This window comes from Rana temporaria, chromosome 7, assembly GCF_905171775.1.
Source record: "Rana temporaria chromosome 7, aRanTem1.1, whole genome shotgun sequence".
In the NCBI taxonomy this organism is placed as follows: Eukaryota; Metazoa; Chordata; class Amphibia; order Anura; family Ranidae; genus Rana; species Rana temporaria.
Window position 1 is genome coordinate 156,701,030 of NC_053495.1, and position 18,608 is coordinate 156,719,637.

The 18,608-nt window shown below is 43.8% G+C and overlaps 1 protein-coding gene across 2 annotated transcripts in view; it reads left to right on the top strand.

Moving 5' to 3' along the window:
• The window catches only part of FAM163A (family with sequence similarity 163 member A), a 70,291-nt gene extending 57,872 nt beyond the window's left edge, over window positions 1–12,419 (top strand). For both annotated transcript variants that reach the window (XM_040360210.1, XM_040360209.1), the window contains 2 exons: window positions 7,916–8,029; window positions 11,533–12,419. In XM_040360210.1, coding sequence (XP_040216144.1) covers window positions 7,937–8,029; window positions 11,533–11,838 — 399 coding nt within the window. In that variant the 5' untranslated portion in view covers window positions 7,916–7,936 and the 3' untranslated portion in view covers window positions 11,839–12,419. The remainder of the gene's footprint in view (window positions 1–7,915; window positions 8,030–11,532) is intronic.
• The last annotated feature ends 6,189 nt before the right edge of the window (window positions 12,420–18,608 follow it).

An 18,608-nucleotide genomic window follows, 5' to 3' on the forward strand; every position in this document is an offset into this window, starting at 1 on the left:
TCAAATCCACTCTGTTTTGTTAAACACAATGGCAGTAATTTTAATGTGGACCTATCAGCACCCTTAAGGTAAGAAAACTAAGAATTAATTAATTAACTAATTAGGAAAACTAGGATCGTGGCAACCGGTCCCATCACTCCTTGGCAAATAGAAGGAGAAGAAATGAAAACAGTGACAGATTTTATCTTCATAGGCTCCAAGATCACGGCAGACGGTGACTGTAGCCATGAAATTAAGAGACGTTTGCTTCTTGGGAGGAAAGCAATGGCAAACCTTATACAAAGCAGAAACACCACCCTACCGACAAAGTGTCATATAGTCAAAGCTATGGTATCCCCAGTAGTAACCTAGGGTTGTGAAAGTTGGACCATAAGGAAGGCTGAATGCCGAAGAATTTATGCTTTTGAACTATAATGTTGGAGTAGACTCTTGAAAGTCCCTTGGACGGCAAGAAGAACAAACCAGTCAATCTTGAAGGAAATCATCCCTGAATATTCACTGGAAGGACAGATCCTGAAGCTGAAACTCAAATAATTTGGCCACCTAATGCAAAGAGAGGAGTCGTTGAAAAAGAACCTGTTGCTAAGAAACATGGAAGGGAAAAGGAGAAGAGGACGACAGAAAAGAAGATGGAAAGATAGCATAATCGAAACAATGAACATGAAGTTAAGCACCGGGAGGCAGTGGAGGACAGGAAAGCCTGGCGTCCAATTGGCCATGGATGTCACAAAGAGTCGGACATGACTAAACGACTAAACAACAGCAACAATCAGTATCCTTATAAGTATACATTCTTAACTTATGTGTCTATGTGACCTGCTATAGAAAGAGAAGGATGGTCGGAAATTAATCTATCCCCAAACACCCCATTATGGAGAAATCCTGAACTGCCACATCTGTATTCTATTCAGGACCCAGGGGCATGGACTAAATATGGAGTGAAAAGGCTATCGCAAATAATACAGGGAGAAAGATTCTCTTCATTTGTATAAATGAGGAAGTCCTGGAATATCCCCGAGAGTTATATGTTTAGATATAGGCAACTTACCCATGCACTGTTGGCCCAATTCCCAGGGGGAACTCCGCAAATAACGGAAATAGGTCTCGAAAAAATGGTGAAAAGTGAAAAAAGGTCAACTTCAACCCTATATAAGTACTTATTAAGAGCCATACCATTCGATACAAGTAAATTAAGGGAACAGTGGAGAAGAGACGTTCCAAACCTGGCAGGGGAGAATTGGGAGGAAGTGTGGAAGTCCCCATTGCAGATATTGGTATCACTCCGAGATAAATTAATACAATACAAGATAATACACAGGAGCCACTATACACCATATAAGTTATATAAGATCTATCCATCAAACCCTCAGAATTGCTGGAGATGTGCAGACATCCCAGGAAATTGTATGCATATATTTTGGTCATGCCCAACGATAGTGGTATTTTGGAGGGAAGTCTTGAGAATAATTACCATAGTAACATCAATAGTCTTGGAACAGGAGGCAGAGATCTGCCTACTGGGATTGGTAGGGAAGATTGTCCCGATAAGACGGAGAACACAGGTGGGATTACTATTATTCTATGCTAGAAAGACGATAGTCCTAAATTGGAAAAAGGTAGAGGCCCCTTCGGTAACACATTGGAAAAATCTAGTAAATAATAATTTGCCACTATATAGGGAGACATACTGCAATAGAGGACAGGGGGATAAATACGAGAGAGTATGGGCATGTTGGATAGAAAATCCTATGACAGCTTCAGGATAAATAGGGCATAGGGGGAGGTTAAATACACCATTAAAAAAACAAGGGGAGAGAAGGGAATGTAAGATGATGACTGGGTCAGATGAAAGGAATGTTAGGGGGAAATTTTAGAATGTTGTTGTAAAAGGTGAAATGTATTTGTATATGTACTTTTTTTTTTTTATCTTTATGAATGTAAATTGGAAAAATTAATAAAGAGATTTATAAAAAAACGTATGTGTCACAATATACAGCAATGCTATAATTATTCTGGGGTAGATTCAAAGAGCAATTGCGTCTGCGTAACCATAGTTACGCAGCGCAATTGCTTACCTGCGCCGGCGTTACGAATGCTCCTGATTCAGGAACCTCGTTACGCCGACTGCAGCCTAAGAAATGACTGGCATAAGGCTCCTTATGCCGTCATATCAGAGGCTGCATTCTTACGTTGGCCGCTAGGTGGTGTTCCCGTTGTGGTCAGCGTATAGTATGCAAATTGCATACAAACGCCGATTCACAACCCTACGCGAGCCCTGCGTACGCAGTTTACGTCGTTTGCGTACGTCGGGTTTCGCGTAAGGCTGCTCCTGCTAATAGCAGGGGCAGCCAATGCTACGTATACCCGTCGTTCCCGCGTCGCAAAGTTTAAATTTTACGTTGTTTGCGTAAGTGAATCGTGAATGGCGCTGGACGCCATTCACGTTCACTTTGAAGCAAATGACGTCCTTGCGACGTCATTTGCCGCAATGCACGTCGGGAAAGTTTCCCGACGGAGCATGCGCACTACGTTCGGCGCGGGAACGCGCCTAATTTAAATGATCCACGCCCCCTACGGGATCATTTAAATTACGCGCCCTTACGCCGGGCATTTTTGAGGAGCGCCCACGCAAATTACGTGGCTACTGCTTCGTGAATGAAGCGTATCGCAAATAATTTGCGGGGGCGCAGGGCAAAAACGGGACGCTGCGCCTCCGTAAGGAGTGTGCAGCGGTACCTGAATCTACCCCACTGAAAATATGTTATTGCTACAAAAATCAATCAGTGCATTCCAGTCAACTATCTGTTCCTAGGCTGGATAGGAAAGAATCTGGGAAATGATGTCAGCAATCTGCTGCAGGCAGGAAGTAGCATTTCCCCGGTCTCCCCATCTCCAGTCATAACTGTATTAATAAATACAGTAGCTTTGTAGCTGGTTACGAGGTGAGATGCAGAAGCAGCAGAGAACTGATCTGAGAGAGACAGCATGTGTGCACACAGTCCTGAACATAAAGATTATCGCACAGGGCGGACTGGCAACTCATGGGGCCCCTGGGCAATAGGAGATTATGGGGCCCCTGGGCAATAGGAGATTATGGGGCCCCAAGGCAATAGATTTTAGGGCCACACAGTACTGTACACACATACAGTATACATACACAGTATACACACACGCACAGTATACACACACACACACACGCAGAATACACATACAGACACACAGTACACACACAGTATACATACACACACTGAGAAGGTACTGGAGAGGCGGGGCAGCTACAATCTTGGCATTTTTAGACCAAAAGGATGTCGATAAGGGACATTTCAAGGACAGATGTAAAAAAAACACAGCTTTTTACATACTGTCCCTGGTTTTACTGAGGCTGGCAACCCCGATGGGGCGCCCTAGTGGCATGGGGCCCTCGGTGGTCAGTCAGTCCGCCCCTGTCGCACAGGCACCATGTGCAAGCAATCCAGACCAGCTGTACACATCTGTAAACATACTTAGCTGGTAGACTCACCTGAGTGTCATTAAAAGAATAGTATGATTTTGAACTTGTACTTAAAAATGCTGTAAAGCTTGGATTCTTTAAAAAAAGAAGGAAATGAGTAGTTCTTTCTTTTTTTTTTATCAATTAAGCTACGTACTGCACAAACGGAAACCTTAAAGTGCAACTACCGGTATATTTTTGTTGAGAAAAAAAAAATTCTAGGTGTTCATTGCATGGATTTTAACAAACTTTGTTGCAGTTTTCTACCTTTTGTTAGTCTGAATAAATAGCTGTTTGTTTCTCTGTGTCCATGTAAAAAGTGAATGTGAATAACTCTTTAATTTCATTAGGTTCACCCCTATGCATTTGCGTGAGCACAGAAGTCCATTCATTTGAATGGGTTGCTGTACTTTTAAAAACACAGCTGCAGGGAGATCATATGATGCTTTTGCACCATGCGATTTCCCGCACCTGAAAACACGCTCCTATCCCTCCTATACAAAACTAAAATAAACAGGGCCGATCCGTCCTATAGACTCACTATGCAAGCCGTTTAGGGCCCCACAAAGCGGCGGAGGGCCCCCGAAATTACTAGAGGCCCCCGCCTGGTTAAGTAATTTTCGGCCCCTCACCCCGCTTCTCAACTCGCTGGCTGCATGGGAGAAGAGGTAAGAAGTCAGCACCCTCCGCTTCTCACTTTACCGTAATATATAATTTCCGACAGCAGAACTACTCCCCCCCCCCCCCCCGCCGCTGCTTCTCAACTTTAATTTTTAATGTGACATGTCATTTTCGGCAGCACCCCTCCCCATCCGCTTTTCAACTTTAATGTGACATGTCATTTTGCTTAGGGCCCCAGGGAGGTCAGGATCGGCACTGAAAATAAGTATAGATACACTTTAACAGGTCTACTTATAAATGTTTTCACACAAGATTCAAACATATTTTTCTGATTGGATTTAACTGGGAAAATATGTGCAATCTATGTAAAAACAAGTATGTACCATATAGACCTAAGTGTTTATCAAATGCTTTAAATATTATTTTATTCCCAGCTGTCTTATATGTACCATTCCCAAAGGAGCAGCAGGAACATCTTTGCTTACCCTTAATTATGTAGTCTAAAAATGTCTCATCCGCTACTGAGAAATATGGTCACAAAAGGAGTTTTTAGTGTAATTATTAATCATGCTTTCAATATCCATTTACTCATGTAATGTCTTAAAGGGCTTCCATTATGGGACCCTTCTATGTAATGATTTATTTACTTGCACTTGTGAAAAGCTCTAAAACTACTTAACCATTTGTAGGGATAGGTTTGTTCTTGGCGTCGGGAGTCTGGTGGTGGTCATTTCTGGTGTGAAGTTCTTGGCGCCTAGAATAAGTATAAAGCCTGCTCTAAGGTTAAGTAACTAAAACAATCCCATTCACTAAAGTGCCCTAAACACTTAACCTGCCTCTATGTAAATAATGAACACAGACGTAGCTGCAGATGACTACTACATATACTGAATCCTTAAGCCTTAATCTATCTCATCGCCTTCTCTAACACCTATCCCAAAGTGATCTATTAACTGTTATGCTTAGCACACACGGGCTGAATGTTGGGCAGCATCGGCCGGCTCAGTAGAAACCGGCAGACATTTGGCCGTGTGTACTGCAACCAAGCTGTCTTCTATCGAAGGGGAAAGGCCGAAAAAAGCTCTGCCAATCAGTTCCCGATCAGTGCTCTCAGCCAAAGGCTTACCAGAGTGTTCTAAGGGGGGGGGGGCAAGAAGTTCCCCTTGTCAGAACACAAGGAAGGTGGCTGTACTAACATTGCATAGTTAGTACAGTGGCTTCTCCTGGGCTGTCAGTTTTTTTTATGTGTTCAGCCCTAGGCTTTAGTCTCTTCCCTACCAATTTTCATATAACCTGACCCTAAACCCCCCACATTTACCATAATCCTAATACTTAAATGTATGTCAAGACAAAATAAAAAAATATTTAGGAAATCTCTGGAATTAATGCAAATTTACCCATATTTTTCCTATTAAACACACTGCAAGTACATAAAAAAAAACTGTTGATGTGCAGCTATTCCCCCTTTAGTCTTCCAGATTCATTCACTTTACCAACCAGTCAGAGGCGGCTCTCTAATTAGGCAAATTAGGTTGTCGCCTAAGGCCTCACACTCACAGGGGCCTCGCGGCCGCCTAATTTGCCTGTGATCAATACTTATGTCGGGGTCATCGGATCTCTCTATTACACCTCTCTCTTTCTCACCTCCCCCTCTTGCAGGGACTGAATATGTCTGAGGCCTCGTACACATGACGGAACATGTCCAATGAAAACGGTCCGCGGACCTTTTTATCGGACATGTCCGCTGGGGGATTTTGGTCTGATGGCTGTACACACCATCAGACCAAATTTCCCGCGGACAGCGAATGCGGTGACGTGGCCGCGCCGTCCCCGTGACAATGATACGGCGACATGCGCGACCCTGGAAGGTCAATGCTTCCACGCATGCGTCGAATCACTTCGACGCATGCGAGGGCTTTCGGCCGAGCGGACATGTCCGGTGAGTCGTACAGACGACCGAACATGTCCGACGGACAGGCTTCCAAGCGGACATGTTTCTTAGCATGCTAAGAAACATTTGTCCGCTGGAAACCTGTCCGATCCGCCGGAAAATTGTCCGGTCGGCCGTACAGACGACCGAACATGTCCGCGGAAACTGGTCCGCCGGACCACTTTCAGCGGACATGTTTGGTCGTGTGTACGAGGCCTGATGGGTGAGGAGGGTGCCCTGGAAGTGGTGCTGATCACCTGTGTGCTAGATCAGTGCATTTTCTGCAGCCATTTTCCTTGCTTAAATTATTTTTCCCATTATGGGCGTGAGTGGGGCCTCATGTCTAAGTTTTGCCTAATGCCTCACAAAGCCTTGAGCAACCAGTCATTGTCTGCAACGTCTCTTTGACAAAATACTAATATCAACATACAAAGCCATCCAGACATTGTCTGCCACCCCTCTTACCCAATCCCCCCACTGGCTTCCACTCACCTAATTCAAAATACTAACATCAACATACAAAGCCACCCACGTCCAGGCTTCTCTACAGCCTCTCCTATCCTCTGGAACTCCCTATACCAACTTGCATGGTTATCTCCTAGCAGAAAACAAACGCTCCAAACGAGTGGATTACCAGACAGTCTAGGTATCGTGATGATATATGTCACAGGCCTTGCTGCCCTCAAGCATAGGACCCTGTTCTGGTCCTAAGCTGCTACCTCTCTTATAGCATCAAAGGAAGTGCTTCCCAGATTTTAAGTCTTGGATGTGTACTGAGGAGTGCCTGGTACAAAAGTTCATCTCACTTAAAGGGTTTTGCACAGAGCAGCCCCGATCCTCCCCTTCATCTGGTGCCCCACGGAGAGCCACTTTCCATGGGGGCACCCATGCGGGCTCTGCCCCGCTGTCAATGGATGCAGCAGCGGGACTCAGCCCCGCCCCCTGGCCAATGACTCCTGCTGCTATCAGTTTAGCCAATGAGGACAGAGACAGCGGCTGGAGCCACTCAGCTCATGCCCATCACTGGAACGGATGGGTTCAGGTAAGAAAAAGGGGGTGGGGCTCTGGGTGCAGCAGCAGCAAAGAAGGTTTTTTGCCTTAATACATAGAATGCATTAAGGTGAAAATCCTTAAGACTTTACATTCCCCTTAAATACAGCCAATGTGTTCCAGTACCCCCCCTCCCCCTTGTACCAGGGACATCCACCCGGCAGTTGAGAGCCGCGCTGTAGACGTCATTCGTCTATAGCGCGGCTCTCAAGTAGTTAAATGTACAAATTTAATTGGTTTGAAAGACTCCCTTTAGGCAATACAGTGGAACCTCAGATTGAGAGGAACGAGGTTAACGAGCGTTTCGCAATACGGGCATTGTTTTTTTTTTTTTTAATCCTGACTCGGTTTGCAAGTGTTGTCTCGCAAAACGAGCAGGATTCAAGCCACAGCGGTGTGCAGTTTCACGTTTGGCCTGGGGTGGGGGGCGCTGGAGCCGAGCGAAGCTGATCGGAGCCGATCAGAGCTGTTGGAAAACCTTGGAAATACTCCATTCCCGAGGTTTTCCGAGTTCAGCCGAGGTGTCCACGGGCCTTTCCGAGTGTTTCCGAGGCTCTCCGGTGCCCCCACCTCTGGCCACATTTGGTATTGCATGCTATTGAAGTCAATGCGGAACAAATTATTTTAATTTCCATTAACTTCTATGGGGAAACTCGCTTTGATATGCAAGTACTTTAGATTACGAGCATTCTTCTGGAACAGATTCAAGGTTCCACTGTACAAATTATAGAAGAGCTTGGGAAATTATCATGGTTTATACTTTACCTGCTTGTCTATGTCTTTAACTAAAATATGCTATTTTTTTTCATTTTCCTGCTATTTAGGTTTGATGGGGGATTGTTCGGATGACAGCTGGAACTGTAGTGATCACAGGAGGAATCCTAGCGTCTGTAATACTACTTTGTATTATTGGAGTACTATGCTACTGCAGGCTTCAGGTAAGACTAGTATGCAGATCACAAAATATAAAAATATTAAAATCTAAAAACTGTCAGCCTACCAGATTCATCAGTACATGAGTACTTTATTATCACAAATCAGTCAGAAGAAATGTACACTTAGCTTCTCATTCCTGATTAGGAGTAGAAGAGCAATTCCTGACATGTGACACTACTCAGAAATGCTCTGTACTTCTCGGCTCACAAGAGCCCACTGTGACATCATCAGAGACATATCCTGCCCATTCATTCTTCCGATTACTGGAATACATTTATGTTTTCATCAAGGTGTCCAGGGTCAGAAAAAACTGCCTGGGGATAGTGGGTGCCCACCCTCCCCTTTCATTTGCCAGGTGGCAGAGGTTATTGGTAATGTAGCATAAAAACTCATCATTTTCCATCAGGAAGGAGGGAGGAAAACCCCCATAAAGCAGGATTTCATTACATGTAAATTGTAATAGCTTTGGTAAATGTGGTTTTCATTGTGCATCCTGCTCATTTCTAAACTTATGTCGGCCATAGCGTCCAACTCTATGATATAAGGAATGTTTTATCCTAAACAGAAAGGTTTAGAAAAGGTGGGGATTTAATAAAATGGGAATGGTCTTTTTAAATATAGGTACATTTAATTAATTTGCATGTAGGTTAGGGATGGTCCTTTACAGTGCCGATCCTGACCTCCCTGGGGCCCTAAGCAAAATGACATGGCACATTAAAGTTGAGAACCGGGGGACGGGGGGACGGGGACGGGGTTAGCCCTGCCAACAGTGACATGTCACTTTAAATAAAGATTAAAGTTGGGAAGCGGGGGAGGGGGTGTTCTGCTGTCGAAAATGACATCTTACATTAAAGTGAGAAGCGGGGGGGGTGCTGACTTCTTACCTCTTCTCCCATGCAGCCAGCGAGTTGAGAAGCGGGGTGACGGGGCCGAAAATGACTTCTCACCAGGCGGGGCCTCTAGTAATTTGGGGGGCCCTCCGCAGCTTTGCGGGGCCCTAAGCGGCTTGCATAGTGAGCCTATGGGGTGGATCGGCCCTGGTTCTTTACAATCAGCAGTAGATACTGAAAACCTTTCACCTCCAGACACTTTTCTCTTTTAATCATTCAATCATGACAGATTTTTAAGCCTCGTACACACGATCGGATTTTCCGACAACAAATGTGTGATGGCAGGGTTTTGTCGTATAATCCGACCGTTTGTACGCTCCATCGGACAATTGCTGTCGGAATTTCCGACAACACATGTTTTATAGCATGCTTTCAAATTTTCCAAATTTTTCGTGTGTACACCAGTCTGTTGGAATAAAATCCAAAGTACAAACACGCATGCTCCGAACCAATGCTAACCATAGCACAACATTATCAGAAGTTGCCCAAAGGGTAGCGCTAAAGAGCTTAAAAACCACGTAGTTTCGTGTATGTTCACGGCCAACGCCCTTCAACGGATTAGTCCGATGGAAATCCGATCGTGTTTACGAGGCTTTAGTGTAGTGTGAGCCTTTTAAGTCTTCTAAAAATGGGTGAAATATATATGAATAGGAACCGGTGCCAATACAAAATAAATATGAAAATCTCTTATATATCAATTGCAGCTCCAAAATTAGTAATACTAATAAGCAATGAATAAAAATGTGAAAGGGCACAACAAGATATAAAATAAAGCGTCAACAAATATGTAATCAAATGTCCATAATTAAAGCAGATGTTTAGACAATCTATAATGTGTTATAATAAAAAACAGTGATTTTTCCGGGTCTTCTAATATTCCATCACCGTGCCTCCTAAAAAGTGCAATGTGCATCAATCAAAGTGCTTCACCCGAAGTGCCACCCATTTGCAATTATCAGATATCCAAGCAGGCCCGGATTTCCCACAAGGCCACCGAGGCCAGGCCTCGGGGCGGCAGGGTGCCAAAGGGCGGCAGCGGCATTGAGTCCCCCGATGCCCAGAACATACAGTTAATGGCGGTAAGTTGCTTTCTAGCAGGACTAAATGTAGTGTGCTCGCTCGTTAAGTGATTGCGGCGAGGTCGCCAAAATCACTTGTAAAATGTGTGCTGCTGTCCGTCCTCCCCTCTCCCCCCCCCCACACACACACATACCTCTCTCTGCTGGCTCTGTCTTCGGGACTCCGTCCTCCCCCCAGCCGCCGAGTCTGTTTCCTGTCCCCACCGCCGCTGATGTACACAGTGAGCTGTGCTCCCCCCATCTCAGCTGTGCCAGGACTCCTGTTTTGGAGGTGACATGGTCAATAAAGAGAACCTGTCACCTCCAATTGCTATCACACAGGGAAGTGTTTTCTCCTGTGTGATAGCAATAAAGTTAAGTGAAAAAAATTGATTAAAAAAAAATGAAAATAAAAAAATACTAAGAAATAATAATTAAATTAATAAAATAAAAAAGTAATTAAAAAGTAAAGAATAAGAAAAATAATATTAAAAATAATAAGAAAATTAAACAATAATAAGAGAGTAAATGACAAGCTACAAATAAAAATAAATAAAAAAAGTAAAAAAAAAAGAAACAAAGATTTGAACTAACCGTGCCGCCCCTGCACCCGGGTTGCCATTCTCTGTTGATTTGGGGGGGGGGTAGTTTAGTTAGCGGGGAGGGGGTGCATTATGGAACCTGGCCTTGGGGCGGCAGGGAGATCAAATCCGGCCCTGTATCCAAGGCCATAAATGACCACTAGGCATATAGGAGAATCTTTCCTCAGGATCCCTCCTCTTAAAGCCTCTCACAGGCTATGATCAGTACTTCCAGAAATTGAAAATTGAAAATGTATTCGATAAAATCACTTACAAGGCTTAATTCTTAATTCTAGCGAGTGATACAAAACAACATGGCGTGCGTATCAGCTGATTCAATGGGGCAGGAAGCTAATGTATCAGGCGTGCTGTGCACCAATCTCTCTATGCATTTTACACTCATGCGCATGTCAGGAAATTGGCCAATAAATTTATAAAAATGTGTGCTTGACTAATATATATTTAAAGCCATTTTTTTCTTTTTCAGGTTTGAAAATAAAATGTGTGTTTGTTTACAATAAGTAACATATTGACTGTATGCAGAAAGTTCCATAAAAGCCCTGATTACAAGGTCCAAGGCAGGGGCGATCCTAGGCAGGGTGCACTGGGTGCATTGCACCCAGGCGCCTGCAGAGGTGGGGGCGCCGAACATCTAACAGACTCTCTAACAGAAGCCCTCTCTGTGTCCATCACATAGGCCCCCCTCCAGGTCCCAATAAAGTACTCTGCTTCTCTTCCTGTATTTTGTTTATTGTTAAGAGATCATGTAAGGATCCCAGGGTAATAAAGACTTTGTGGGGGAGCATCTCTGTGGTTGAGTCATTGCCATAGAAACATTTGTAAAGGGGAGGAGTTAGTAAAATTACGACGCCCATGTGGGGGCACCAGAAATATTTCTGCACCCAGGCGCCTGTGACCCTAGGATCGGCCCTGGTCCAAGGTAAAATATTAATTTTGTTATTTTTTCTTATTGTAGTATTACTGCTGTAAAAAAGATGAGCTACGTGGTGAGGCAGAAGAAGATCCAGGTCGCCACCCTCACTCCCACTTTCCCTGCCATGACTGCTCCCCTGCTCATCTTGATGGAATGTTTCCTCCTTATGTGGCACCAGCTTACTCTCCATACGGCTCCCCTTATATCATACGGACTGCAGATACCATGTGCAATGGAAGAGAGAGAGATTCCTTCACTCCAACTCACTATGCAGAGGCCGGACCTTTACTTGTGATGGGCACTCCAAATCTTTCTAGAGGGCTACAGGCTCTCAGTACCCAAGTATGACCTGAGAAGTAGCCACCGTTTTGTGGAATGCCTTTGCATTTTAACCGTTTTAAGGATATCACACCACCTCTCGTGTTCACACAGAGACTGGCCATTTTGAAGGTCACTCCATGAACCGTCCAGGTCTAAGAACTTGTATACGACCTGTAGGTATGATCTGAATATTTTCACATCATGTTAGCTATAGAGAGGACTAACGTACATCTCCTTGTTGGTCACATGGAAGAATAGGATTTGATGTGTCTTTGGCATTTGGAGATTCCTACTTTATGTGAACTAGTAACTTTTATTCCAGTATAATGTCAGAGAAGTTTTATTTTGTCCTGAAACAAGATATTGAATTGTAGAAAAGAACTGTATGAATTTTTAAAACTTAATTTATCACAGTAATATTATATATATATATAAATATATATTTATTGTTATTTAGGGCATTTTCAGCATAGGTTTGCTTAGGCTTATATAACTGATTGAAAAAGGTCTTGGGAGGTAAGTAATGTCTTCTTGGCATTGGAAAAACTTTTTTATTTCTATTTTGGATCAACGATTTGGAAAAGTTTGGATTCAGGTTTATCAAAAGAGTTAGGAGAAATGGTTGGTACTTTGCATTCCATGTTGAGTTTGTTAGCAAATTTCATTTCATGCCGTGCTTCCAAACTGAGACGTGAACTTAAGTGAGACTTGACTGACTGAAAGGATGTCTATCCCGCTTCTGTAGTAAAAAAAGCAATTTACCAATATAAATGTAAATGGAAACCCTGCTTCTGATTAATGTATGGAGAAGGCAGTAATAACTTGTAGGATCATCAGAACTGTTGTCACAGATAAAACAGGACTTTTACGGCAAAAGGGCCAGATCCACGTACATCCGCGCCGGCGTAGCGCATCTCATTTATGCTACGCCGCCGCAACTTAGAGAGGCTAGTGCTGTATTCTCAAAGCACTTGCGTTCTAAGTTACGGCGGCGTAGTGTAAATGTGCCGGCGTAAGCGTGCATAATTCAAACTGAAGAGGTGGGCGTGTTTTATGCTAATAACTCGTGACCCGACGTGATTGACGTTTTGAACAAACATACCGTGGGGTATACCAGTGCGCATGCGCGAAATCACTTTGCAAATAGTCAATGCTTTCGACGTGAACGTAACTTACGCAAAGCCCTATTCGCGAACGATTTACGTAAACAATGGAAAATTTGACGCTGTCCCGACGTCCATACTTAACATTGCGTACGCCTCATAGAGGCAGGGGTAACGTTACGCCGAAAAAAGCCTTACGTAAACGACGTAAATAAATGCGCCAGGCGGGCGTACGAGGATCAGCGTATCTAGCTAATTTGCATATTCTACGCGTAAATCTACGGAAGCGCCACCCAGCGGCCAGCGTAAATATGCAACTAAGATACGACGGCGTAAGAGACTTACGTCAGTCCTATCTAAGCAAAAATCCGGCGTATCTTGCTTTCTGGATACAGAAAAAAGATACGCCGGCGCATCCTAGAAGTTACGCGGCGTATCAATAGATACGCCGACGTAACTTCTTTGTGGATCTGGCCCCAAGTTTGTCCTTTCATAGTCCAACACCAAAATTGTGGCTTCCAGAGTGATTTTGCAGGTCTTTTATTTATTTTTCTTTCAAATGTTAAAATGAATATGTGATCACAACACATACCCCACCAAGAAACTGCCAAGCTCCAGTGCACTTTGTGGTCAGGGCTCAGACACAAGCTGCTTTCATCAAAGGCTTGCAGTCAGGTATGCAATGTAATTAATTATTCCTTATAATGCTTTAGGCCACGTGACTTACCTGGATTGCTGAAAAGAACATTAACCTGGTCCTATGGCTTAACTCCCTTGTTAGACAAAAGCTGCAGAATTTTACTCACATCTGATCAATGATAGAAGGGCTCCTTGTAGATTGTACAGGGTGGGCCATTTATATGGATACACCTTAATAAAATGGGAATGGTTGGTGATATTAACTTCCTGTTTGTGGCACATTAGTATATGGGGGGGAAACTTTTCAAGATGGGTGGTGACCATGGCGGCCATTTTGAAGTCGGCCATTTTTAATCCAACTTTTGTTTTTTCAATAGGAAGAGGGTCATGTGCACATCAAACTAATTGGGAATTTCACAAGAAAAAGAATGGTGTGCTTGGTTTTAACGTTACTTTATTCTTTCATGAGTTATTTACAAGTTTCTGACCACTTATAAAATGTGTTCAATGTGCTCTCCAGTGACATGCGGCGAGTGCTACGCTTTGGGCTCTTGCTGAATGAAGCTAGGACAGCCACTGATGTTTCTTCATTAGACCCCTTTCACACTGGATACGCCTATAGCGGAGCATTAAAATCGTGGTAAACCACCGCTATTTTACCGCGATTTTACCGTGATTTAACGCTCCGCTATAGGCGTATCCAGTGTGAAAGGGGTCTAATGAAGAAACATCAGTGGCTGTCCTAGCTTCATTCAGCAAGAGCCCACAGCGTAGCACTCGCCGCATGTCACTGGAGAGCACATTGAACACATTTTATAAGTGGTCTGAAACTTGTAAATAACTCATGAAAGAATAAAGTTACGTTAAAACCAAGCACACCATTGTTTTTCTTGTGAAATTTCCAATAAGTTTGATGTGTCACATGACCCTCTTCCTATTGAAAAAACAAAAGTTGGATTCAAAATGTCCGACTTCAAAATGGGCCGCCATGGTCACCACCCATCTTGAAAGTTTCCCCCCTCACATATACTAATGTGCCACAAACAGGAAGTTAATATCACCAACCATTCCCGTTTTATTAAGATGTATCCATATAAATGGCCCACCCTGTAGATTGCCCAGTGAGGCAGCAATACTGTAGGTACAGGTGCATGTTCTCTATTCTCCACTGTTGGGAAACTTGCCAGCAACAGGTTTGCTAGTGTGACATGGGCCTTTAAATGTATTATTTATCATTGTTTCTTATGTGTTTCCATTCACACAACAAAAAATATTTCTTACCTTTCTAGTTGTTTCTTTCAGGCAGGATTATACACAGGCAAGCTATTCGCAACAATGTCAGACTGGGGACATCTAGTTTACATCTCTTAATGAGATCTGCCAGCACAGTACAGACAGATTGCCTACGAACCCAATCACCGCTTTTTGAGACAAGATAAAAATGCATGTCGGAACAGTTATCTCCACATAACCCAGTGTTTCTCAATTCCAGTCCTCAGGCCCCCCCAACAGGTCAGGTTTTCAGGATTTCCCTCAGATGAAAAGGCTGTGGTGATTACTAAGGCAGTGAAACTAATCAAATCACCTGTGCAAAATAATGGAAATCCTGAAAACCTGACCTGTTGGGGGGGGCCTGAGGACTGGAATTGAGAAACACTGACATAACCCAATGCTTTCTTTCTTCTCCGGCATTTGCTTCCCTAGCTAATTTTCATCGTTGATCTCACTTATGTCTAACGAGACTACATTATCTGGTCACCTCCACTTGTTTTATGCCTCTCTCATTACTGCACAAACTGAATAAACTTCTGAGATCCCAGGGATTTATGGCAATTTTAAGCCAAGACAATCTAATCACAAACAAACCTCGACCGAATGACAATGCTTGAGCTGACCCACGCACAAAAGGGGTGATCTCTAAGCTTTATAAGAAGGGCGCCAAAAAGTCATATGGCATAGCAATGGAGTTTATTTGACAAGTAAAAGCAACATTGTATAATTGCACCCACAAAACTATCATCAGCTCTAGGTATGTACAGAGGATCCAGCGTAGCTGTAGATGGATGACCACACGGCTGGGCTCATGACAGAGGTGGGAAGTAGCAGCCGTCACTGCAACAGATCACTGGAGCCACCAGAAGGCTGGCACAGGAGCCAAAAGGGAAGCCACTAGGATCACTGCTGAAGGCACCTGGACACTGCCATGGAATCTGTCAAAAGCACAATGGCTTATGGGAAAAGCATTATGAAGGCTAAACTTGCCTTCTTCCTCAGTCTCTTGACAGTGTCCGGGGCCCCAGCCTGAATTAGAGGAGGCAGATGAGCTAATTATTACTTAGGCGCAGCTTTACCTCTGGTGCTTGTGTTTAGTTACCTTGTCACATTATTCATTCATTTTGTTTAATTGTGTACAATCTCCTTTGTTACATTTGTTACATTTGTTATTTCATGGCATTGGTTTCATTCATTGACAGCCCATCCACATCTGACACATGGATTGTGTTTAGGCTTCAGGGCAAGTGACCGCTTTATTTACCTATTGTTACCAGGAGTTTCTTTGCGCTCTTTCACACGGGCCGACCGTTTGTCCGCTTTTTCATCCATCCGTGTACGGATGAAAAAGGGACATACATTGGTCCCTATGAGATTGCGGGTTTCAGCGGATGAACATCCGCTGACACCCGATCTGCAGACGGAGGAAAACCCAATTTTTTTTCATCCGTCTGCGGATCGGATGAACACGGACAGACGGTACATTATTCCCTATAGAGATGGTTCACATCTCCACTCCAAAACTCCTGAAGCTCAAACAAGTACCGGACCCTTTTTTTTCGTGCAAATCGGGCGGTTTGGGCATTTTTGAGCGTTTCTATTTCCCATAGAAGGTAATGGAAACGCTCGATTCAAGCGACTAGCGTGACAACGAGCGTTTGCTACGGGCGTTTTGTCGCTTTAATCAATAGAACATTTCACCCAGGCAGAAGATAAAAAAAATCTACCAACATAGCAACAAGTGATGAAAAGATGATAATTTTTCCTATTGGCTAAAATAAAAAATGTCGAAGTTTAAAAACGTCGGACGACGCTGTATGCAAACGCGCAAATAAGCATGAATACGCGCGACAAAACGCCGGAAAAAAACGCCAGAAAAAATGACCGAACGACCTACGCTCAGGTGTGAATGCAGCCTAAGAGTTGACTTTGTGATTATACTGGCAGATTGCAATTTGTGGTCTCCCGGGCATTTTGAGCACCACAAGCATACATTTTTTTTCTAAGCTTTATCAGAACCTGCTAACTAGCTCTTAAACGCTAACCCCCCCTCCCGTGCTTATGTCAAGCACTTGAGGCCGAAGATTGGAATGACACTTGGCTAGCCATACAAAAATTTCTCAGCATTAGAAACAGCCTACAAAGTACTATCTAGATCAGGGGTCTTAAACTGATGGGCCACCAGCTGTTGCAAAAGTCCCATGAGGCATTGCAAGGTTGACAGTTACAAGAATGGCTCCCACAGGCAGAGGCATGATGAGTAGTTTCGCAACAGCTGGAGGGCCGCCAGTTTGAGACCCCTGATCTAGATGCTAGATGGAACCTTGAACCAACAAGAATAGCAAAGCATGATTCAAGTTACCCTTCCGCATATTTTTGTGATTGTGGAGAACCCAGTCCATACATTTTATACCAGGTGGACCTGCCCACTGATACGGTCCTTCTGGTCTGAAATTTTCCAAATCCTCTCTCACTTAATTGGTATTACCATCCAACTGGACCCTCAGATTTATCTGTTGAACAGTAGCCCATTGGAGCTGACCAAGAACCAATTAAAATTCCTGCTCCTAATTGCTACAGCTGCTAAGCAAACAAGTGGCAGATCTTGAAAATGTTATACCCTTGCTACCAAACATAGGGTTACTCAAGCAATGACACATTTTAAGATTGATGCTACCTTGCATGACAGGGTCAGCAAGTATGCAAAAATTTGGCAGCCTTGGTTGACAAGTTCCCAACCCCAGATTTCAATGAAATACTACTGCCTACTGCCAAGAGCCATTTTGTTCACATCTCACTCTAGTTAGAATAACCACCTCCTCTCTCCCACCCAGGGCTGGCCTTAGGTGTTCAGGTACCCTGTGCGAGCTAATCTTGTGTCGCCCCCCCCCCCCCATCTTCACCCCTCGCCCCTGGTCACCTAAACATACACAAAGAGGCTGTCCAGTGCCCCTCTAACCTCTGTCGGGAGCCTGGAGAGCGACAATGAGGAGGAAGAGGTGAGGCAAGAGTCAGCGCTGCCCCTAGGTGGCAGTGTGCCCTAGGTGGCTGCCTTCTTAATCCGCCTAGTGGTAGCGCTGGCCGGGCCCGCTGCGACTTAAATTCTGCGAGCTGTGATGGCCGCATGGCGCCCCTGTTGCCCATGGCGCCCTGTGCGGCCGCACAGCTCGCACACCCCAAAGGCCGGCCCTGCTCCCACCCCCTCCCTATTTTTCTGAATTCTGAAAGGTAAGCAGTATTTTTATATTATTATTTAAGTTATGCTATGTGAATGCGAACATGTAACAAATATAAAGTAGGTATTATGCCAATTTGGCCATTTTCTAATGGTTCTATTGTAAGGAAGTCTTTTTTTCCTCCAGACAAGACTAGAATTGACTGAATAAAAGAAATTTGAAGACCCAACTTGGGTTATGAAAACCTCTTTAACATGTATAAGATGTGCCATTCCAGCCCAACTAAATGTATTTTTCAGCTGTTCTCCAAAGTATATCCAAACCCAATCACTAAAGCCTTTTATACATTTTAACATGTTAATGTAATTCCAAAAGTACATTTATTGTTTTTAAAAATGAATGCTTTAATTAAAATAATACCTTGTGATCCTACTGTGAAGGTCTTTATTCAGGTACTTCTTGCTATAGCATGTAATTGTGCTCATAAGTTATCAATCAACCTGTTGCATTCAATGGATGCTACGGAAGGCCTTGTTGCCACATGTTGCATAGGCATGGTCCACATTCAGCACTGGAGCAAGTGCATGTAGACAGCAAGTGGATGAAA